This window comes from Tasmannia lanceolata, unplaced genomic scaffold, assembly GCF_043159265.1.
Source record: "Tasmannia lanceolata isolate RefF3 unplaced genomic scaffold, GAP_Taslan_0.1 ptg000008l, whole genome shotgun sequence".
Lineage (NCBI taxonomy): Eukaryota > Viridiplantae > Streptophyta > Magnoliopsida > Canellales > Winteraceae > Tasmannia > Tasmannia lanceolata.
The window spans coordinates 21616372-21640793 of record NW_027518685.1 but is presented as its reverse complement, the minus strand read 5'-3'; the positions used below and the strand labels follow the sequence as shown (position 1 = coordinate 21640793).

Here is a 24422-nt window from a genome sequence, read left to right as displayed (position 1 = left end):
TAGCTTTGGCGATCACGGGAGATTTGGTGATATAGGTTGAGAACTTCAAAAAGAGTTCGAAAGAGTAGCAGATGGAACATGAATGTAATAGATACAACCTCATGAGCGAAGATGAGTATTAATCAAGATCTATACTTGTGACTAGATGTGCAAGAGATGACTGGTTGGGAGTAGTTGATGGGAGCATGTTGATAATGTGAATGGCCATTCTCTGATTGAATATTCAAAGAGATTTGGGTCTTGCATTTTCATGATTAAGGGAAAGAAAATTCGTGGGATCTGGGTTTTGCAAAAGATTTGCAAGTTTGCACCTAAATTCTAATTCTTTGTGCTAAAATGCACCAACTTAAATGAATAAGAGTAGGCCCTATTTATGTATAAAGGGAAAGAACCTATGTGGGTTGCTAGTAGGCACGTCACTTGAGTGATGTTTAAGTTAGCAAATTCAAGAGAATAAAGATTGAGAAAGAGGGAGAAAATCCTTGGTGGCTGGTTGGCTACAACCAAAATAGCATTTTTCCCTTTCCAGAGACGTTTGGTTCCCAAATCACTGTTCATTCTACTTTCTTTATGTGCAGGGAGTTTTCCAGATAGTAGCCTTTTGAGTTTCTTCCAAATCAAGAGGAAAGGGAGAGTAAACATGATTTTTACTTCTAATTTGTTTTTACTTGAACAATGACATCATTTTACTTTCCTTCTACTTCTAATTACTGTGCATCCAAATAGAACCTAGAGGATTCAAGGGGTTAGAACGAAATGCCTAATCAGTTTGACGAACTGTGGGAATGAAAAGAATGAAAAAATAGAAAGATTAAAGCCAAGCAAAGGGAGAATAGAGGCCTGATTATGCGATGAAAAGAATGGTAAAGAAAATAAGGAGACCGAAAAAAACGACACGAGTTGCAAGGATATGAGCCCTTGGATCTTGATCTTCCCACTCTGATACCATGTAAAAACTAGCTTTGAAGTACTTAAGAAACAAAGAAGAGAGGAGAGAGGGGACTCCTTGGAATCTCATGTCAACTTTCATCATCATGTACGAATAATAGGTTACAAGTCATATTTATATGGGTTTGGTCAAATAGGCCAAAATACCCATGACACACAAATACTTGTAACACCACAGCCACCTCCAATGTCATTCTTTCTCAGGTCTTTCTTTACCTGGCTAATCCATCAAGACATCATCAATCTGCTTTTGCTTTTGCTTTTGCTTTTGCTTTTAGTATGTTTTGTGCATAAAAAAGAGAACGAGTCATTTCTTAACAATAAATAGAACATGTGATAATGGATGAATCAATGAGGTTGTAACTAATCAATTTTATTCCTCTGATATTACACATTATTTGTTGCTTGAATGCGAAGATAACTTGGAAACAAAACACACAAACTGTGACTATTTAACAATTAAAAGATTGTTTTGCATCAGACCCTCACCCGTAGTGGGGAGTTCTGGCGATAATTGCCACTCTCCATCCACCATGAACTTGATCTCGTATCTTCCAGGTCTAAGCTTCAGAGTTGTGGCGAATTTGTTGAAATCACCTGTATATTCTGGTGCCAACTGCTCTCCTTGACTCCAGCCATCAAAAGAGCCCATTACTTGCACAATCTGATGACCAAGAGAGATTGGAAAATGACAGATTTTCCAAACACTAATCAAGCATTTATTCTTGGGAATTACCATCTGAATAGTATTTATATCCACCCAATCCTTTTACAGTTTACCAGAGTAAAATTATCCAAATGGATACTACGTGAAGAAAGATATTCTGTTCATACCTCAGCCATGCCAAACCAGAACAAGTCAACTTCCTTGACATTTACAGAATCCACATCCTTTATCTGTTCTTTTAATTTTCCCTGGAAAGCTGCAAGAGGTGGGGACAAGACATTTGTGAAAATCTGAGACAAGAACATGCCAAAACTTCAGAAAATGAATGTGCTCATTCCACAAAAGTTACTAAGATACCTTCTAATCTGGAAAGAAGATAAGATGGAATGTACTTCCCATAAATCTTTCTTGAACCAAGCTGGATGTCAGACTTTGCTATTTCCTGTGCCAGTCCAATCAAAATCTGCTTGCAAAAAATCATGGATTAAAAACATTATGACTGTGGGCGGTTATGAACAACAGTAGCAAATGATTAACTATAAATACATACATGTATTTAACTGTCATCTGCATTATGCTTATTATATGAGGGAATGTATGGTGAAAAATAGAACTCCTACCACACATCTTCATTGACTAAAAATCCTTTGGGCCCATGAGCAAATTATAGGGCATTTGTGCGGGTGGCTGGAATATATATGCATAACAAGACTTTGTATCACAATCCCAGTTCCCTGAGTGTTGAAAAGATTAGCTTAATCACCTTAGGAGTGACCTTACTTCTACACTCATATAGGTTACTTTATTTGAGATGTTAGTAGAGGCCAACCCTTTGTAAGTTTATTATTTGTTTATTTGCATTAGCTTGATAGGGCTCAAATATAATTTACATGAGTCTCTTCAAGTGACATATACAAAGGAACGTGATCTGAGTCATCAGACATGGGGATTGTGGCAGACCCGAGGGACGTGCGCCCTTCACTGAAGCCCCTTTTTTCTGATGTTTTATATCCTGGGCTTTGTCATTTTGTTTTTACATGGCTTCTGCTGGGGAGGGAATTTTGCTTGCTTGACGATCGACCATGGAGGATGTGCAACCTCTACGAGGAGTGACACATCTCCGGATAATGAAGGCGGCGGACCGAGTCATTTTGCGAATAGGATGGTCCGTCTCTTTTTTAGAGTCGCCAATATGACTCTGATTAGGTGGTTACGAAGCCAGAAGGGGTTAGGCATTGGCCCCGCTTGATCAAATTATCAGTCTCTACTCATGAAGGAGGATTTTGGTTGTTGCTCGAAGGCATGATGAGCTACCTTTAGCATTCTGAAACAGACGAGTGAATGAAAGAAATCAAGGCTTGGGTAGAAGAGTGACGGAAGAAAAAAAACAGAGAAGAGCTCATTTTCTTGTTTGAACCAATTCGGACAAACATGAAGCAAGTTTGAACAGACCCTAGGGTCAAGGAATCTGGAGGTGGTGGAAGGCCCAATCAAACACCATCCTAGAGGGATAGGTCCGAACATATCAGAGCTTCCCTCATTCAGAGCTGAGCTCAACCTATGGTTTCTGGTGGCTCTGCTCCTTTTCAGGGGTTTGCTCTGATGAGCGCAGCTTCCTCTTTTTGGACTTCCACAGTGCCACCAAGAGTTGAAATGAGTGATTTTTTTCTTACGGAATTCAACTTATTGAAATGAGGCGCTACTCTGATTTCGTTGGAGAGGGCCGAATCCTTACACCGGGGAGCCTTCTACATGTGGGAAATGGTAAGGGATCTGGTACCGTATTTGAACTTTAGGGGCAGTGGTTCGGCACCTTTGTCTGATGTGAAGAAGGGGCTCTATAAGGTGTTGGTATGGACGTGCAAAGATTCAAGATGAATCACCGGTCTGAAACCCTTATGAGGCCAAGAGCCGAAGGGGTAAACTCTTTCCCTTTCCTTGGTCAACGGGCCAACGAAATCAAAGAAAATAGCAGGAAAGAAACGATAATGTCATTAGATGATGAATGAGCTGGAAACCAAGACAGTATACCTGCAGGGCAAACTCAAAAGTCAAAATGACAGTCGTTTTTGGTTCACCCCTCAGAGGGAGAACCAAGCCTGTTCTCTCGATAAGTGGTAACACGGCGAGTGACGTTGTGCTTCTTGAACCAAATTTCCTCCCCTTCTTGAGTTAGCCATCAAGGTACACTATGGGTTCGAAAGGCACCTCATGGTTTGGCTGCAGTTCTAGATATTCGAGTTGATAGTTTGCTGGTGGCCAAAGGAGAGGTTGGAGTCTACTGGTGAGACCTCACCGGGGATTTGGTCAGGAGTGCCTCTGATAGGAATCCTCTAAAAGGTCCTTCTCTCGAAAAAAATCCGTCCCATTTCCTCTAGGGAAATAATCATCTATTTATAACTGAGAGAGGAATAGAATCTTTTCAGGCACCTAGCCGAACAGGGCCGCAATCGGGCCAGACGTCCACTTTTTCAGGCACTTTTTAGGTATGACGATGGTGGTTAGTCAGTTAAAGGTCGTTGTTAGATTGAAAGGGGGGAGATTTCCAGTGGCACCACCCATGATCTGTGGCATCCATAGTTGTAAATTTCGTTTCGATGGCCATTTCGTTTTGGCCACCGAAACACAATTTCGTTCGAAACTTTTCGGTAAATTTGTCAAATTTCCTCAAATTTCTGTAAATTTCAGTAAATTCCGGTCAATTTCGGTCAATTTCGGCCGAGATCTGGAAAAAAACGAGGTTTTCGTCATTTCGTTCCGGTTTTCGGCCGAAACCAAAACGTTCCGTCCATTTCGGACGAAACGAAACGAAATTTACAACTGTGGTGGCATCCGTCCAGACGCACCGATCATTGAGCAGTAGCTGGACCACTCCGGGATTTTCTCCAAAAAAGTGTCAATGTTACAATGATTGGGAGGCACACATGTGAAGATGAGTTTTTGCAGCACACGCTTACCGGAGAGCTGGGGTCCGACCTACCGACCGTCCAGGTAGCCGTACGTTCGGACTCCTCATGGGTGCTTTGTCCCTCTTTTGTTTTGGAACTTGGGTGTTTAGGGGAAAGGTTTTCTAGGGTTTGTTGTGTCCTCTTCTCAGATGAGGCCTTCTATGGTCTGGGGATCAGGGTCTTTGGCTCGTTATTCGAAATCACAATTGTGCTCGTTATCGGAGTGCTAGACTGTGTTCAGCCCCAGTCCGAGCAAAATGATGCGTCCAACAGGGGTGAACTATTCACTCCATGATTTCCCCTTTTCCCTATTTTCGTATCATCTCCTTTCTTCCTTCTTTTCTCAGAAACTCTAGGTCTATAGATCCAGATTCACTTCTTGGTATCAGATCATTGCAAACGAGATTTTATTTTTCTCTATTCGATATTGAAGGAGACAACTCTTGCTGATGTGATATGTTCATACTACCAGTTGTGCGATCTATTTGGTGTATTTCTGCAACTAGATCTGGAAAACCGGTTTTTCAGCAAAGAAACCAGATTTGGAAAGATTGATTATTTTATTTTTTTTATGTTAGAATTGCTTAGGGTTTGGATCACATGTATTTGATTCATTTCCATCAATAATACTTGGGGTTTTTCTTATAATTTCATAGTGATATATTGGTCCTGTTGGGGATTTTAATTATGATGTATTTGGGATTTGTTAGTAGTTTGTTTTAGTTAGGGTTAACTATTTGCTCAGCACTATTCACTCACGTGTTATTAGTTTTTTTAATTTTGAAAATTTTAATTGGGAACCTTCTAGAGTTGTCATAATAGGGCTCACATGTTACGGTTTTGAGTTAAGAGGAGTTTTTATACGGTGCCTGCACTTACATGCAAGTACAACAAAAAAGTGCAGTGGCGTCCAAATTATTGGATGATCCAAACCACTGATTGTTGGGTGCTGACTTAAATAGGTAGTTCCTTAAAAATCATCTCCATAGGATTATCCTAACCTTCTAGTCTCTAGAGTTCTAAAACAGATGACACAATATTAGAAACCTCTAAAGATCAGAGGGTTAGGATCATCCTATGGAGATTCCTTTTGGTGCACGACCTATTTCAGTTAGGGCCCACCAATTGAGCGATTTGTATCGTAGCCCCACTGCAATTTTTTTGTTGTACTTGTGTGTACATGCAGCACCATAAGAAAAATATTATGAGAAGACTAGAAGTTGAGGGAGAGACTATTATATGTATGTAAGCCTTAGGCAAAAGCATGATGAGATTTATGAATGAAAATTTATTTGCCTTCTACGCAAGACTTGGATGTGATGTCCAATGTCATGAGTGATGCCTTGACATCCCTATAGTGTGATGCCCTAGGAAGGCCATCAGTGTGATTCCCTTGGTGATCTATCCTTCTTCTATCAAAGGCCTTTGAATCTAAGTCTTGTCCTAATCTTTTATTTCTAGCTCTTGTTATTGAGATCCAACTTTAGTACTTCTCTTTCATGTTTCTACTCTTTAGTTGGTGCTCTTTACCATGGATCTCTTTATTTCAATTCATTATCTTCCAATCATCTTCCATTGCATTCATGTTTTCATTATTCTTAATATTACAACCATCTAGAATCTCATCATCTTCAAAGTAGGTTGTTAGTATGATGAGACATTTAGTCCAGTAGTCAAGTGTATAAGTCTACAACAGTGAGGCTTGTTATTGCTTTCTCCAATATCTTTGACAGGAACCATAGCCAGATGGATGTAAGGAATGATTTTCTTCATGGGTTCCTAAAAGAAGAGGTATGTGTGGAGTAGTCAAAAGGATTAGAAGCTACATACATAGATTGATTTGTTCATAGACTCAAAAAAGCAATATATGGGTAGAAGCAGGTATAGTGCATACTAGTAAGACAGGTAACTGTCTGTTCATTGAACAGTCTCACTCCGGCATGGTTTTAGAGCCTCTAGCATGGCCTAAAGGGAACGATTAATATGAAAGACCTAGATGAGCTTACTTCCTTGAAGTGCAGATAAAAAGATCAAAGGAAAGAATGTTCCCATTCCAAAAGACGATTCTAAAATGCACAAGGGACACCTTAGATCATGTACTACTCTACAGGATACGACAAGATAAGACTATCAGGGGTTTGGCTATTCAAATGCAAACCCCGTAGGTGATCCAGATACACATAGATCAATGTCAGAATATTGCATTTTTTTAGTGATTATCTAATCTCTTGGAGCAACAAAAACCAAATGTATCTAGGTCAAGTGCGGAGGCAGAATACAAGTCCATGGCATCCACTGCGGGCAAGATTACATTGGTTGATACACCTTTTACAGGAGTTGCGCCTAATATATGAGTTCATCTTAAAGCCATTTTTCACAATCAGTTGAACCTCCCTTACTTCTTGGCCCTGTGTGTCACTATGGGGGAGACCGTGGGCCCAAGTGCGCATCACAAACTTCCTACTAACATACAACAACATGAATGACCGTAACCCTAGTGTATATCACATAAAGGAAGACGTAGTATACCAAATATGAGAATATCCCTTCTTGTACAACACATCAAAGATACTTGGATTCATAGTAACAGTGGCCATGAATCTTACCATTTCTATGTTATTAACTTCATTTATATTAATTTATAAATCTGATGGGTACTTCATGACTGAAAGTGATAATAACATAAATTTTATCGCACCATGCAAGAAATAAAAACACGCATTTTATCTATAACAAGGTTTATCGTGAGATATCATTAAAAAAAAGGTTTATCGTGAGATAATTTTTCATCTGTAGTGAGTTGCTGAGCAGTAGACCCTGCCAAAGCCCCTTCTTGGCATCCGCAATGGGATTTTAGTCCTAAGTTGACGTAGACTTCTTCAATTTTCACAAGAACAAAATAGTTTTTTTTTCTATTTATTAGGGAAAATTAGTTAATCCATCGTAAGACTAAATGGCTCGTAAGTTGCACGTGCAAGCGGATAGTTCAATGAGGCTCATATTATCACAACATATACAAGTGCATGTGGGTAGTTCAATGAGGTTCATATCACAACATATATAGATGTTGTTTCGAAGAAAGAGGAAGACACGCAATTATAAAACACCATGAACAGCTGAAGTACATTAATTAAACTGTAATGCATCTAGACCAATTTCAATGACAGTTACCGAAAATCATATATGGAATGGGTATTGGAGCCATGGTTTTAAATTTCGACCGAAATACCAAAATTTCGGTCGAAATTCTGGATTTCAGTTAGGACTGACATCGAAAGTACATAAATTCAAAATTTTGGCCAAAATCCGAAATTTAGGAGAAAATGTAATTTTTTTTAAAAAAATTCTGAAATTTACCTTTTTTCCAAACTTTAAGCTGAAATTTCGGCACAATAATGAAATTTGTTTTTTTTTTTTTTACCGAATTCGGCAATGTCCAAAACCGAAACTGAAACCGAAATTTTAAACCTTGATTGAAGCCTGGACTATAAATAAACTGCTAGTACTTGGTTGCCTGAACATTATCTGCATGTCATTGTACCGTGGAGTTCTGGAAGTTGAAGAAAATGATAAAATCATATTTACATACAGAAAGCAAAATTTTTATGGCTATGATTAAATTTTAATTTTCAATTTTAATGAGCAAAAGGAGTAAAGGTTTAGGATTTTCTTTCACTCAAGACCCAAACTGTATAACATACACCTTTTAAGCTTCCTTTTTTAAGTGATTTAGTATTTACTCGAGTAAGTTTTCTAGTCTTAAGTTTGATAATTGATTGTTATGCAAGTTGCATAACCAATGTGTGCTTCTTCAACATGACACCGATAGGAGATTTTTAGAACATCTAAGTAAGAGCTGCAAGTTTCCTGAATTATGAAAAATGTAAGCTCTCTTTAGTAATTAATTTATATGAATTTTTCATCTGCAATTCATGCAAAACATCATATAGCATTGTGATGATATAAATAAATAAAAACTTTACTTCTGAAAATTTTGATGCTCTAGTTCATCATAATAGGAACATGTGGTGTAGCATTGAGTATCTATTAAAATGATTAAAATTAGCAAGTAGAAGTAAAATATATGGATTACAGAAGCACAAGGTAATTTAGTTAAATAATCAAGTGTGCAATAGAAAAAATATATATTGTTCATTAAGCTAAGAGGACAACGAATTGAAAAGATTGAGAAAGAAAATATAAACCCCATGGACTCTGGATTGCTGATTTTAGCAAAACAAAACCGTGATCTCATTCAATTTCAATACAGAAAAGTAAGGAGATACAAAGTAACCTGAAGCTCTTCCTCAAAAACCGCAAGTTCGCTCTTGTAGTTTACCAAAGCATCCTCCGTTATTTGCAACTGTAGGTACCATAAAAAGAAAGGAAGATCAGTGGCATTTGTATGACCCATCCTTTAATTACAAAGGGTGGCAGCATTTCTCGCACAAAGAAATTACAGCCAACATCTCATATTCATTCAAATGCAACGAGACTGCATCCATCGTGTCGTGGGATAAGACACACGTACAAATTTCACTATCTCCTTCTCTTCACTTATCTCTGATAGCATAAACCCTAACATCAACTTGTTCAAATTCTTACCTTGAAAAGTATAGCTCATTTTGCATTTGGCTCTGCCATTACATCTAAATTATAGGATGATAGTCAGGGGCGGAGCCACATATAGCGTGGGGGTGGCCACGCCCCCCCCCCCCCCCCAAGTGTAAATTCCTGGAAAGAAGATGCCACTATGCAACAGAAGGAAGACATAGACCATTGTTGTGACTTCTCGCCAAATTGTCTCCTCTAATCCCATTAATGATCGTCCCGTTGTTCATATAGTTTATTTTGATAGCAGTCCAGTTGTTGATGACCTTGTTGAAGAATGAAGATGATATTGACCTTCCTATTGCAACTTGTAAGGACGGTTTTAAATTTCGGCCGAAATTCCCGAAATAATAAAATCATATTTTTTATTCACCCAATTTCCACCTAAATTTCAGGATTTTGGCCAAAATTTCCGTTTCGGCTTGGCCGATACCAAAATTTAAATCCATGCTTGTAAGGGCATTAGAATTTTTACTCTAACATCATATCTATAACGACGTTTCATATCGTTCATTGTCTTTTCCCTATCATGCATTTGCAACCACTTTATCGTCTATTCTTTGTCTTCTAGTGTTTCAGATGCTCTTGGTTGGCCACAGTGGAGGGAAGTGATGAACGAAGAAATGAAGGCCTAAGTGAAGAATGGTACATGAGATCTAGTGGTATTGCCTTGAGGAAACAGGATTACAAGAGGTACATGGGTCTACATCGTGAAGCATAAGACAGATGGTGTCATGAAGAGGTAAAAGGCTCATCTGGTTATCAAATGGTTTATGCAAGAATATAGGATTGATTACCAAGAGCACTTATGCTGGTTGCAAAAATGAACTCAATTCTAGCTATTCTCTCTTGTGTAGGTGAATCTATCGTGATCATTGCACTAGCAGAATGCAAAGAATGATTTCCTTCGTGGAGAACTACATGAGGTTGATATGATGTGATGATGCCTCTGTATTCAACTTTGTACGTAGTGAAGGGAAAGTGTAGGTTAAAAAAAGGCACTTTACAAATTGAAGCAGTCTTCGCGGGCCTGGTTTGATAGATTTTGTAGAGTCCTCAAGAGAATTGGGCATATGCAATGCCAAGGTAACAACACATTGTTTATCAAGCAAAAGTTCAACTCAACTCAACAAAGCCTTTGTCTCAAACTAGTTGGGGTCGGCTAAATGAATCCTTTAGAAAAATTTCATGAAGAAGGTGAAAGGAATCTACCCGGCTCTAATCGTGGCTCTAGTTTATCAAGCAAAAGATGAAAAAAAATAGTATATGTGGATGATATAGTAGCGCTCAAGGTTTTAAATTTTGGTTTCAGTTTCGATCGGTGAAACGGAAACATTTCGGTTTTGGTACGAAACTTCGGTATGAAATCTTGTAAAATCAAGGAAACATTTCAGTATGAAATCACGGCCGAAACCATGTAAGATTCTTCGTCACCGGTTTTTATTTTTATTTTTATTAAAGGAATCTCGTTGTTATTCTCCTTTCTGCGAGTGGAGTTGATTTTTGCTAGGGTTATTGTCGAAAAGTCGACATTTTGACAAAACTTCACTTTTCATCTAAAAAGTTGTACGTTTCGCATATTTCGACAGTAACATTGATGAAATCTCGAAACTTCGGGTGAAATCCTGAAATTTCGGGTAAAATTTGGTATTTTTCCAAATCCAACTGGATTTTGTTTCGGTAGCAGCTGAAATCGAAATATTTATAGCCATGATAGCAGTTAGAGTAACGACAGTGAGGCAGTACATCACTTAAATAAGTATATGCAAACAAAATTAGAGGTGAAGGATCTGGGTTCCTTGAAATATTTCCTTTGAATCAAGGTAGCTCGATCTAAGAAGGGGATCTTTATCACTCACAGGAAGTATATTTTGATCTATTAGGGAAATAGGTATGCTTCGGTCTAAACCAGTTGACACTCTTATAGAATCAAACCACAGGTTGAATGAAGTAGACGGGAATCCTCTTATCAATTTAAGGAGGTTTGAGAGACTAGTGGACACACACTTTTTTTTTTTTGAATGGCAGTGGACACGCACTTCATCAGGGTAAAGTTGGAAATGAGACAAATTTGCATACCGTATGTTAAGACAAATGAGCATCTTGCTGATATATTAACATAGGGTGTTTGCAAAGATCACTTGCACAAGCTCTATTCAAGCTAGGCATGATAGATATCTTTGCACCAGCTTGCGAGAGTGTTATCATGGGCTCCATCGAGGACTTCATTAGTTATTCCATTATATACACTAGTTATTTCTGTTTGTATGAGTGAGAGTCGAGACTTATTAGTGATTAAAAGTCACTTATGGGTGGTTTATTCAAGTTATGTTTGTACGGGTGAGAGTCGAGACTTATTAGTGATTAAAAGTCACTTATGGGTGGTTTATTCAAGTTATGTTTATATTTATGTGGGTTTTCATGGGGTAAGACAGTAAGACTCGCCCATATGACTTTCCCTTTCTCCATCTATTTTTCTTCTCTTCTTCTCTTCTTCACTTTTCACCTATGCCATAAACCCCAACTTCAACTCTAGTGACATTAGAGCTTAGGAGTTCGTACTACAAAAGTTATCTAGGAATTTTATGTCTACAAACCTGTCGTTTTAGGAAACGATTGTGTTGATTAGCTTCACTCAATTTCTTGATAAGCCTCTTTCTTTCAGAATCTGACAACAATGACTTCAGCTGCCAAGGAATTAAGAAAATGTCTAAGTACCAGTCAAAGCTATTTAAAATAATGTCATTTACTACCAAAAAAAAAACTATGTAACATAACCACAAGAAATAAGAATTCATGCAGAGACTCTGCATCTTAATATGGTAACTATTCTGCATTGCTTTAAGGTTGTAAGAAAACAATAGAGGACTGACATATATAGCATGCTAATAAGGTTACAATTAAGATCATCAAACACAAAAGTTCTTCATCATAACAAGGTATATTTCCATGCTTCGGCAATTTTTTAAGTGGATTTTTGACAATGGCAGTATGAAGACAAAAATAAATCATAATTATTTTTTTAAATTAAAAAAAAAATCATTATAAAAGTTATAAACATGAATTCACTTGAATTAGATCCTAATGCATTACAAGGATACAGAAGATTCATAAGATACACAATTAAAAACCTTCTAATCAACTATAAAAAAACCAGATCAACTCCATATGTGAGGGGGATAAATCGCAAATGGAAAGCTAAGAAGGGAGTGGATAGGTGACAGGAAGACTGATCTTGCTCTTCATGTGAATATGTGAATTTCAAGTGGCGAGATAAGTGTCGTTGGTGTTGGCAGCTTAAAAAAACCCCAAATCTGGTGACCAATGCTAGTCCACCATCCTCCCTGGATAGCGAGGGTGGGATGTGGCCTAATAGTGGTGACGTCCTATTACACGTGGGGGGGGGGGGTCTCTACCTTATCTATCTCAGGTGGCGAGGTGGATGTCCAAATGGACTCTTTAAAGTCATGTCTGATAGGGAGAAGGAGAGATATCAAAGGGACCCTAGAGGATCTATGGCTCTAGGCATGGAAGCACTGGGAAATTCCATTGTTACACTGCCCCAGTTCATTGGCTAAGGATGAGCTCCTCTTTATATTTGAATCGGAAAAGAAGGCCAATAAGATCCTAACCAGGGGATCCGAGGCCCTAGGAGATCATCTCTTGTCTCTTTCAGCGTGGCATAGGGATTATACCAAGGGTGAGGAAGCTCTCTGGGTTAATTTCTACGGTATCCCTTTGCATGCTTGGGCCACTTCAACAGTGGAAGCCTTAGGGAGGTTGTTCGGTACGGTCTTGGAGACAAAAATGGAAGGTAATCACCAACACTGTATGAATTTCGTATCGGCCAAAATCCTAACCTTTTGTTGGCGCTTATCAGGTCCTCCTGTTAATATCATGATCTTTGATCATTATTACGCTGTTGGATTTGAAATTCAAGAGGATCCTGTGGATTGCTCAGTTAGTCTCGAGCTTCCCGGTCATAAGGGGTGGTCGGTTGCCTTAAAGTCTCTCCCAAAGATTTTTACTGGTTTGGGGAAGTTGACAGTGCCGCTAACTGCCGGCATTCCGGTGTAGCAGGATAAGCTCCCCGGCGAACCGTTGGGCCCCTGCCAAATTCAAATCCTGGTTCTGTCCAATCAAATAATTGTGTGCTGCCCAAGATTGGACTTTTGGTAGGTGGGCGGGGATTGGGGAAAAAGGTTCTTGGTCGAGGAATATCTGACAACAACTGGCTTTGGGCTTAGGAAGTATGACCTCCTTGCCCTTGAGCGGAAATTGACAAAAATTGGACGGTTGGATAAACTCTTTCCCCCGTCCAGGGTAGTTTGTGCCCTTGGATAGGTACCTGTTGGCCCCCACCTAGCTCTTTGTGGGTGGGGGCCTTTCCCCAATTTTGGCTAAGGATTGGGTTTAAAGAGCTACTTGTTTTTTGTATAATCTTGGTATTATCGACTTTTGGATGGTGGGGTATGCTATGTAATAGCTACGGTAGTCTTTCTCACCCTGCTCTTGCGCGTGGCGCAATTAGAGTTCTTTTATCGAGAAACTGAGGATTTTCTTTACAAATGAGCCTTCTTTCTTGATAGTGGAAAAGGTTTTACTCCCCGGAGTTTACAGATTTCAGGTGAGACGTTTGGGCTCCTTTGGTCTCTTGAGCGATCCAACTTCAACTTTGTGTAGGCAGAAATGAACAACCATCATTCTCCGCAGCAGGAATCTCACTTGTGCCGTGGGGGTCCAAGTAGGAAGCTATTCATGGAGATTCTGGTTTTGGAAAGAATCCTTCACAGGATGAGAATGATGGTTTATGACGAAGAGAGGGCGTCCATCAACGATCCAACCAGTAATGAGATCTCAGGGGATGTGCTTAGGAAATTCTGGAAAATTTTTAAGCAAGACGCTAAAGATTGCCCTTTCACTTTCCACAGTGTTTGTGGCTTTGCCCCGGTGGAAGAGACCCACTCGCCTTTGTACAAGCACCCTTTCTTCAAGTTACTCCTGAGTGAGGAAAGAGCTTCGAGGAAACGTACTTGGGAGCTCACCAAGGAGGTGGCTATCAGACACATAGAAGAAAAGATCTTTATCCGAAAAAGTCCTGGTTTTTGGAGCAAAACCCGGATGCCGCCCTCATGGGTTTGCCGGTTTCCCACCTCCAACACACTCTGGAGGAGCCGGAGAGATGCGCTTCCTAGATATGCAACCCCGTGTTGAAGCGGCCCTGGGATACTGTATCAGCTAGGTGAGCTAGGCAATCTCTGTGGATTTAAGGAGGGAAGAGAGAGATAAGTTTTTATAACTTGTTATGCTTTAATGTTTTCCTCTAGTTGGTCCTGGGTATACCCGGTCCATCCTCCATATGTTATTTTGTAATACAAGTTGGGACTCCTGGTCCCCAGTGTTATTATAATATCAATGAAAAGTGTCACTTTTCAAAAAAAAAAAAAACTATAAAGTGTATTCAAGGTCTAAACATCATTGAAGAATAAAAGAATCTGAAATTATAACGTCCACCATAAAATTATCCTTTAACAGGTTCGGATATTCCACAGATACTAGACCTGAATAGCAAAATGTATAAGTACGTAGCTCACTACATGTTCCTTTATTTCTAGTAATGCTCAAAACCCATCAATCAGTCACAACTGTTTGGGTCGACAAGAATGGCAATGGAATAACTTTGGGGGGAAAATAAGCAGCTTGTAGCCTTGTAGAAGTATGAGCATCACAAAAGTTTTGCACAAATCGCACGGACAAAAGGAAACTTGGAAACCATGAATTGTTTCATGGATATGTTGCCTCAATTTTATATAAAACAGACCATATTACTAGAAAATTTTGTAAACCCCAACTTTCTAATCCCAAACTGAAATACTTTCTAAATCAACTCACAACACACCTCCCTAATTTAATGCTGAAATAAAATAAGAGACTACAAGTATTTGTATTTGCTCTTAGAACTAAGCCGTGTTTAAAAATGCGGATGCGGAGCGGAGCGCGGTTGAAGAAATATCCTTGTCGACTCGGCGCAGACGCCGCCAAGAATGCAATTGATGTGGCTGAGTACTCGGTTGACGCGGTCATAACTCGGGAGAGTCAAAGGAATTTTTATGGACATTGTAGGGCAAAACACAGAACGTGGCCAAGGGAAAAGGGGGTCGACTAGGGGGAGTCCACGATGATGCGGGGGAGTTTTAAAACTATGGAACTAAGGAAATAACTTCCGAAATCATACATGAAAATTAAACTACTTTCCATCCCATTCCCTAAAAATGCATCCCAAATCATTACAATTTCCATGCTAGAGTATAATAGGTTCTATACAATGCAGTCCACACAGTCTAGAAATTATTAGAACTTTCTTTAACTCAAAAATTCAAATAGAACCACCTAAAATAAATCACATTCGAACTTTTCCTGTTTCAATCATCTAAAAATTCAAAATTCAGCAATTCCTCAGTCCATAAACTTTCCAAACTAGCATCTCAAAACTCATCAAAATTGCCTCCGACAAAAACTAAACAAGAAACCCCATTTCTTTCTTTTGTTATCTTTCTTTTGCTAATAGGTGTGCCAAACCCTTAGTGATTATCAGGATTATCAGGCCCTCCCATTTGCATCAACTACAGTCTTTTTATAGATCAAATTTTTTTTCCCAGTATAGAGAGGAGAATTTTTCTATGTTCCCCACTGAGGAAAAGTACTAAGCTATCTACTGTGCAAACCAGGTTGTCTGGCCACACGCATTGCTATTTGAATTCAGCAATCACAGCGCATCTCCATCTCCTATAAACAAAGATAACTCCGTACTATTAAGACCATACCTAAACTAGTACTCGTAAAGTGCAAATAATATATATACACTGATTGCCACTTCATTCTAGATAACCTACAAGCTGAGAATCATATACCTTCCATGTATTTCTTTGACCAACCAGCATGTAAAATTTTCAAATATGGCAAAGTAGATACCACAGTATTTCTAAACAGTTATTTCTAACTTCTTGAATTACAGAACCAGTTTGCGCGGTGTTAATTATGATTGATGCTTATAGACTTGATGTGAATCAAGCTTGCCAGCGCGGGAAGTGGAAGCGGAAGGTGGGAAGCGGGAAGCGGAATCAGAGAATATTTTTATTAGTTAAATTTTTTTTTTTAAATCCAAAAAATAAAAAATTATTAAAAGATTATTAGAAACAATTATATGAACCAAATATTTAAATCATGCAAAAAAAAAAATGAACCAAATATTTAAGGTTGTAAAGATCCAACATTTATTTAAAGACCTGAAATGTCTTTGTTGACTAGTGCCTGACTAGATGAAAAAAATTTAGAGATCAAATTATAAAAAAATATTTACCAGACTTTTGGGAATTAATAATGTTTGGACATGATAGATTTTATGAAATTTTAAGATTGGCAAAATACCCCATCGTTTGGAAGTTAAGATTTTGACCCGTTCCAAAATGACCGAAAGGGGTCGGAGTTTGTACTAGAACTGAAAAGTTGAGTTTTCATCCTTTTAGAATTTGGTCTTTAAACTATTTTTAATAAATCCAAATGGGGGGTATTCCCCTATTTACATGTAAATCTTAAGTAAATGGACATTACATTTACTTAAATGACTTTACATGTAAATACCCAATACCTTGTACCCGCCATGACTTTACATGTAAATACCGAGCTCCCTGTACCCACTCAGAAAATAAAACACGATTCCCCAATTTTGTAAATGCAATTCCCCAATTTTGGAAACCCGAATCCCTAATTTTGGAATGCGGTTCCCACACTTCGGGTACGCGCTTCCTGTTTCCCGTTTCAGAAACGTGTTACGGGGAAACGTGACTCCCCATTCCTAAGGGTGTTTCCTGCTTCCTTGACGTGAATTACAGGAAATAATGGAAGTTTTCAATTATTGAATTGCTGCAGTTTAGTTTATTGGTTTGCATAAGAGCAAGTACGCACAAAACATTAAGTAGCAGGTTATTTTTTCCGTTTGTTTTTAATGAATGGTATTATTTTCTTAGTAAAAAATAAAGATGGGTGACAAAGTCAGGTGTGCTATATAATTGAGAGTTGAGACAATCATCGTAGGAGGAAGGAAAGTCAGATCTGGTAGACCAGTGAGAGTGATTCTCAGGTGTATTTCAGTTCCCTCCCAGTAGTTCCCATGATCTTAAAAATGGAGTCTGAGCTGGTAGACCAGTGAGAGTGAGTCTCATGGGTGTATTGCAGTTCCCTCCCAGTAGCAATACTGTAAAACCTTACTGACGTGAGGTTTCAATGCTTCTTTTAAGTTACCAAAGAAATTAGGTAAACCATGTCAAAGAATAGTGATACCAAACAATGTTTGAAATGCTATGCTTTGATAAAGTGATTGGAGGGCACTTCGCCCACTAATAGAAGCTCAAAGGCAGTTGGAGCCAAGTCAAAAGGATCATTCAATCATTTTCCCAGTTTTTTTAATGGCAAATTAATCTGTTTCCAAGTTTATCTTCCATATTCATTGAAAATCAACCCATTGGCTGATAAAGTTCATTGCAATTGTTTATCAAATAGATTTTACATTGTTAGATTATAAAGTGGCAGATGTAGCCAACAATATTTCTTTGCAAAAATGGAACTAAAGAAGGATTTATAGAATATAATATAAACTTTATTTCTTTACAAATATGGAACTAAAGAAGGATTTATATAATATAATAAACTTTTGAATTTCTACCTGATCGGCGTCCAATTGTTGCGAGAGAAGCTCCTTAGATGAATCATCGGGAACAAGTTCACCACTGCTGCCCAAATCATCTCCCTTTGATGCTAAGGAAGGTTCATTCTCCAAGCTAACAGACATAGAAAAGGTTCTCCAAGATGGACGTCTCGAGACCACTTTGTGTGAAGGATATTTTACACCGGCAAGCTGATAAATCTGGATGACCGTGGTAAAAGTGTGATGCACAAAGGCCAATCTTTGATGCAACATCCGTAAATTACTGAAGGGGACATTAGATGAATACTTGTGGGAATTTTCCCATTCCTTCTTTCTTGAATGCCAAGAGATTGATGGTCTGGATTTGTCCAAACAACACCTGTCAAGATTATAATGTAAGTAATCAAGATATCGGGGAAAAGTGGTAGCTGGCAAAGAAATCCACTGCATAAATAAATGGAGACCGACAAAATGCACCAGCTATATAATAAACGGAGACATAAATTGGATTTATGGCAACAGAATTATGAAGCATTCCCCAGTGCTAATCGAATATATCTCCACTGTGCAGCCACAAAATTCATAATACAATGTATATGTAGGGGCAGTTTGGATATGTGGATTTTAGAATCCAGGTTTTAGTTTGAAAGCTGTGTAAAAGAGGGGCAGAAAACGACGGACGTCCTTCCTCTCTCGTCTTCCATCTTGGATTTTGAGGAAGAAATCCAGGTTTTAGAAATCTCTCCCCCATCCTGAGATTTCTAAAACCTGGAAACATGTCGATCTCCTATTCTCTTGCTCGAGAGAAATAAGGGTGAGAAATCAGAAAACGACTGATAATCTCCTTCTTCTCTCTTCTTCCATCAAGAATTTTCAGGAAATCCAAGATTCTAAAATCCCTGTATCCAAATGGCCCTTAGAGTTACTGCCGAGAACACGCACACAGTCTAATGAATATATCTCCACTTTGTAGCCATAAAATTCATCACACAATGTGTATTTAGCGAATATATCTCCACTTTGTAGCTGTTAATACAATGTATATTTAGCATTACTGCCGAGGACACACATGCAGTCTACTATTTAAGTAGTTATATAAGTGATCAAAGTAAAAACAATTAGTTGTTACTGATGAAATATACAAATGAAGAATATTAATACATGAAAAACAAAGTTCAAATACCTTGCAGCACCTGATATCCTGCTCTCCATGGTGATGAATTACTTCTCTGTCGTCAAGATTTCCTATAACCAAAAGCAAAATACAGGTAAAACAAAGGTCAAATAACTGAAATATTTGCAGCAGCATCATGGAATATCTATCATTGTGTTTCTAAACGGGGATTTCAAACACATCTAGAGAATGAGAAATTCTTGCGTAAACACAGGTTCTAGTAGTTAATTAGAAGATAAAAAACCCAGGATTAGCTAACTTATATGTTCATGTAAAATCTGTTTAGACTGAAAAGAAACATGCTTACCACGGTTTAACTATTGCTGATGCAATACATCCCAGAATGTTGGGGGCCTATATGAGATGAACTCGTATTAACCATAGGTGCAAAAAAATTGGACCTCATATAGCCAACAGAGTGACCATATTATTCACTTATCATTGTATTTAGGTGCATTGGCTAATACGTTATATGCATAATCTCATGAACGTTCTAGTTCAAATCCCTGTGATAGAACAGGCTTGGTCTGAAGCATTAAGCTGGCGAAAGCTACTTAGATCTAAACCTTATTCTTTGTCCCTCTACCCAGATGGTGCCAAGAATCTCATTTCTCCTTTTTAAAGTTTCTTTATTAATGCAGGCATGGGACCATGGCTCACCAAGAGGACCACATGCCCAAGGAGTTTCTTTTATTTGAGTTTTAAAGGCCTAAGAGTATCGTAGTTATGTTTATGACCAAGACTTGTACTTAAATGGGCTTTTAGCTGTTCATAAGGTAGGGGTTTAAGTTAAGAGCATATTCATTATGTTAAGTGAATTGTGGGATTTAGGAGGGAAGACTCCTTTGAGGGAAGACTCACAAAGGATAGGACGGGTTTAATGATGTTGATTTGACATCTCATGCATAAGATATTGTTAATTGTTGTGCAGTTTAATGATGTTGCTTACCAAATATCATTCTCTACATTAATGAAATGAAATAAATGCAGATAAGAACATCTTTCCTTTTTTTCGTCGTTCTGACCATTTAGGTCAAATTTAGGGAATTTTTGTGGAATTTCAGGAATTTCGGTCAAAATTTCAAAGAAATAATGGCGTGAAAGGAAATCATATAGATTTCGTTTCGGTGGCGATGGAAATGGAAACATTTCGGTCATTTCGGGGAAATTTAAAACCAATCTTCGTGCAAAGATGCAAAGAGAAATATCCTTTGGATTGAGCTGGCTAAGTTGGCTAACCTAAGGCATTAGTATGTGGGCCCATGGTGTGTGGCCAAAGATTTTCTTGTGGTGAAATGACTGGAAGAGAGATTTCTGCTACATCCCTTGTTTCTGTTATGATCAAATCCTCTGATTTCATCACTTATCAAAAATTGATTGACCTTCCCTCTAAGGAAGAAGATATAGTTGGACCAGTCATGAAGTGAATCCTATTCTAAGCTACCTGGATCGCTTCCTCATTTCCACGTATTGGAAAATTTTGTTTCTGATATCCTTCAAGTGAACCATCCCTTGTCCCATCACAGATCATTGCCCTATCCAATTTTGGACGAAAGACTGTCTTATGAGATGCGCTTTGTTTAGATTCAAGCAAATGGGCTGTCTCATTTCGTCGTCCCATCATTTCAAAAAGAACCACAACCTGTGCCTATTCAGGAAGCTTAAAACCCTTAAGTAGTTCCTCCTTCCTACTAAGTGGCATAAAGATGATTTCGACAATTTGACTGTGTGAAAGTAGAACATTGTTGCCAAGATTGAGTCTATTGATAGTCTGATGAAGTTCATCCCCTCTCCGTTGATTGTTCCTATAGGACGACCCTAAGAAATAAATGGATTAAAACAATGGTAAGGAAGAAATTTTCTAGAGACAAAGATCTAAGTCCCTATGGCTAACGGTTGGGAATAGGAAAACTAGCTATTTCCATCATAATGCCATGTCTAAAAGAGGGGGAGAGCTGGGTTCTGGCCTTAAAGTCTTTGGCCTTTAAGTGATTGTTGGGTACTTCCAATCCGTCTTCAAAACCACTGAGAGGGTGAGACCTTGGATTTGTGGTGACTTCTCATTCCATCCCGATTTTGAAAAGGATAATCTGGAACGTGCTTTTCTCTAAGGATGGCAATTTTTAGTCTGCACGATGATAAAGCTCCAAGGTCTGATGGCTTCTCCTTTGGTTTGTTCCAGGTGTTTTGGGAGACCGTTGAGCATGACATTATGAATGCCCTTTCGTAATTCTTCTTATAACATGAAACGTGTGTGCTTTTAATACATCTTTCATTGCAATTATTTCGAAGAATAAGAATTCTGAAGATATCAAGGACTTATGCTCGATTATCTTTCTAGAAGGCTTTTTATAAGATCATATCCAAAATTGTTTCCATCATGCTCAAGAAGGTTATGTCTCTCCTAGTGGCTCAAAACCAATCACGGTTTCTTGAATGTAGACAAATTATGGATAGAATAACTACACTACTGAGATAATCGACTCCATCGCTGGCGGCCATAGTGATATTGTTTTAAAATAGGATCAGCAGACGTGGCCTATGATAAAATCGAATGGTCCTTGATATCCTGGACTTTGGTGAAATTGGGGTTTGGACCCAAGTAGAGAAAGTAGATGGAGTGGTGCATTTCTATTGTCCATTTCTCCATCGTCTTTAACATAGGTCAAATTGGCCATTTCTTTCCAACGTGTTGAACCCCTTTTCCCTTCCATTTTACCCTTGCTACAGCAAACATTGGATATATCATAACGAAAGCCTATGCCAATGGCCTTCTTTCGTGGCTTGAGGCGTAACCGGGAGCATGGTTTTAAATCTCCACTGAAACCGAAATTGAAAAGACCGAAATACAGAAACCAAAATCCAAAGTGTATAGTGGTATACTATATCAGCATGTTACATAATTTTATTTATATGAATTGAATGTGAAATGCGGTGCATGTATTATGTATAAACACTTATATAAATTAAGTGTGAAATTTGGTATGTACAAAATTACCAGGCATTCGCGACGATGCATGTCACTAGGTTTTCGATGTTTTTAAACCATTATGGATGGTTGTCTTGCTTATATGGTGGTTTCTTAGTGTGTATTTGTGTTTATTCTAGCATTTCCCGAAGTTTTGTCTTTAAATTCTAACATTTGCATATGCTTCCATGATTTTACAGGATTTCCAGTGAAGTTTCCATCCGAAACCGAAACATTTCCATTTCGGTGGCTACTGAAACCAAAATTTAAAACTCTGGCCGGGAGATTTAACTCTGTCTCACCTCAAATATAATTATGATACCATTATCTTGACCAAGGCCTATAGGATCAGACTACCAAACTCAATATCTTGCTTATTTTTATAAAGGAAACTTTGTGTATGACCATCAACCAAAAAATATCTTAAGTGTGGCATTAATTTATAACATTAATTTGGACAAGTAGATATCCTCTAGGGCATCCATTTCAAAAGATAAAACTAAAAGGGTTTTGCTAACGACTGCCCCGTTAAGGTGCTTTGGAAAAGAAATTTTACAATCATTTTTCACGTTGTTTGAGACTTCTACAAATGTTTTTTTGGTTTTTCTATCAAAACATGGGTAAAATTTCTTTTCCAAAGCACCTTAGGGCACTCGTTAGCAAAACCCACACTAAAATATTAATTGAATTTAGTAAAACTAAAATTGCAGGTCCATTGTTTTTAGATTTAATCAGTGCACCTACCAAAAAAGAAATAATAATTGCATTAAAGTTCCTCACATTTGATAATCGAAAGATGAGTTTTATGTCGATATACAGTACACAGAGAACAGAATAAGTTCAGTACAAAACTTGGAAATTCTATTAAACTTGGATGATAATTAGTACTTGTAAGGTCTGAGGTTGGAGGTAAAAAAACGTGTAGTGTTTTATGTTGGTGGATTGCTTCCAGAATCCAGACTAATAGAGCATGGTATAGAAGAAAACTTCTTATTTTGTTTCTTAATGTTAAGAGTAAGAAAACTTGATCTGGTTCAAAGAGATGAATACCAAGTTCCAAAGCATATGCTCAAACTTCTGAGGATAGGCAAGCCTCAAGATTTGCCTCAGAGTCACATGAGCAAGCTTTGATTTAAGCTAGAAAATTCAGTCAACACCCAACTGCCACTCTTACCATTTGAGAGAGGAAACATGTGCCTCTTTGGATACCATTAAAAAAAATATGGGCCTATATGGATATCACCCAATTGGGTCATTATTTCCAAATAAGATTATGTCAAGTTAATGTTATTTGCAAATGGGACATTAAAAGAGCAATTTGGAAGCCATTAACTAAAATAGAAATATAAGTATTGTAAGATGCAAACATCATTTTTAAAATAAGATTATGTACAAATAACACTATATGTGTATTAGATTATATGCAACTGATTTTAAGGGCTATCAGAAAAGACCCTAAATCCTTGGTCTATTATGGAGGCAGAAGCAGAAAGGGAACAAATCAAAAGTAGAGAGGGAAGCAGGGCATGTGATCATAGGTCCAAACCATATAGAGTTTAATGTAAGTTCTTAGCATTCAAAGCACATTTTGCAGGATTAAACCAGCTTATCTTTAATAACCAGAATCAAATATATTCAGGAAAGAGAGAGAGAGAGAGAGAGAGAGAGAGAGACTTACAAGAAGAGGGGTAGATGTACGGCCATTACTGAGTTGAAGCAGCTGTGATGCAGGGAAGAAGATGAAGAAGACGTGTGGCCACAGGTCTGTTTCTACCTTCAAATCCACATGTCATTCCAAGGGGATTGCTGTGGGGCCCAATAAGAAGCGTTTTGGAGCGTGAGGTTGCCTGGCCTTTGAAGCACCCTCGGGCCCACCACAGTATAAGGTGTGGTTGCTAGGGTGCGAGCTTCATTTCTCCAAGTCATTTTTCACTTGCACAATGGATCAAACACCACATCCACCACACACGTGTATGATCAAGAATGTTTGATCTAGTGGGACCCAATTGGATGAAACACACCCTAATGGCCCCTATTCGTTTTGGATTTTGGACCCAATTGGATGAAACACCTCTTATTTGTTTTGGATTTTGAGAATCCATTTCCTAGTCTTATATCTGTTCTCAGATTATGACAACAGATGGTGAGGGCCCAACCTTAATTTTGAGACCAATAATCAGTTTTGGACTCGAGAGAATTTATATGGTGCCCGACCGTCAAAATTCAAGGGGCAGGGTCGCAAAACCCTGCCCTTTGATTTTGAATCTAAGTCAGACCATCTTTTTTGACTTCCCGCTGTGATTCAAAATCGAAGGGCAGGGTTTTGCCACCCTGCCCCTTGAATTTTGACGGTCGGCCACCATATAAAAACTTTGGACTTGGAATCTATCTCAATCCAAAGC

The 24422-nt window shown here is 38.3% G+C and overlaps 1 protein-coding gene across 1 annotated transcript; it reads right to left on the bottom strand.

The window, feature by feature from the left end:
• Positions 1-1258: 1258 nt before the first annotated feature.
• Positions 1259-23857, bottom strand: LOC143884789 (PROTEIN TARGETING TO STARCH (PTST)). The gene is made up of 8 exons (XM_077388574.1): positions 23699-23857; positions 19062-19123; positions 17897-18257; positions 11772-11861; positions 8858-8926; positions 1973-2078; positions 1783-1871; positions 1259-1612 (listed from the first exon to the last, which is right to left on the bottom strand). Exons 2-8 carry the CDS (start codon positions 19088-19090, stop codon positions 1397-1399), a joined length of 960 nt encoding a protein of 319 aa, XP_077244689.1. The 5' UTR covers positions 19091-19123; positions 23699-23857; the 3' UTR covers positions 1259-1396.
• Positions 23858-24422: the final 565 nt, after the last annotated feature.

Excerpts from the sequence above, each read along its gene's own strand:
- LOC143884789 (XM_077388574.1), bottom strand. The coding sequence starts at position 19,090 with ATGGAGAGCAGGATATCAGGTGCTGCAAG. Across the intron at positions 11,862-17,896 it reads AACAATTGGACGCCGATCAG|CTGAAGTCATTGTTGTCAGA; the intron begins GTAGAAATTCAA and ends ATTCCTTGGCAG. Across the intron at positions 1,613-1,782 it reads TCTGGTTTGGCATGGCTGAG|ATTGTGCAAGTAATGGGCTC; the intron begins GTATGAACAGAA and ends CTTGGTCATCAG.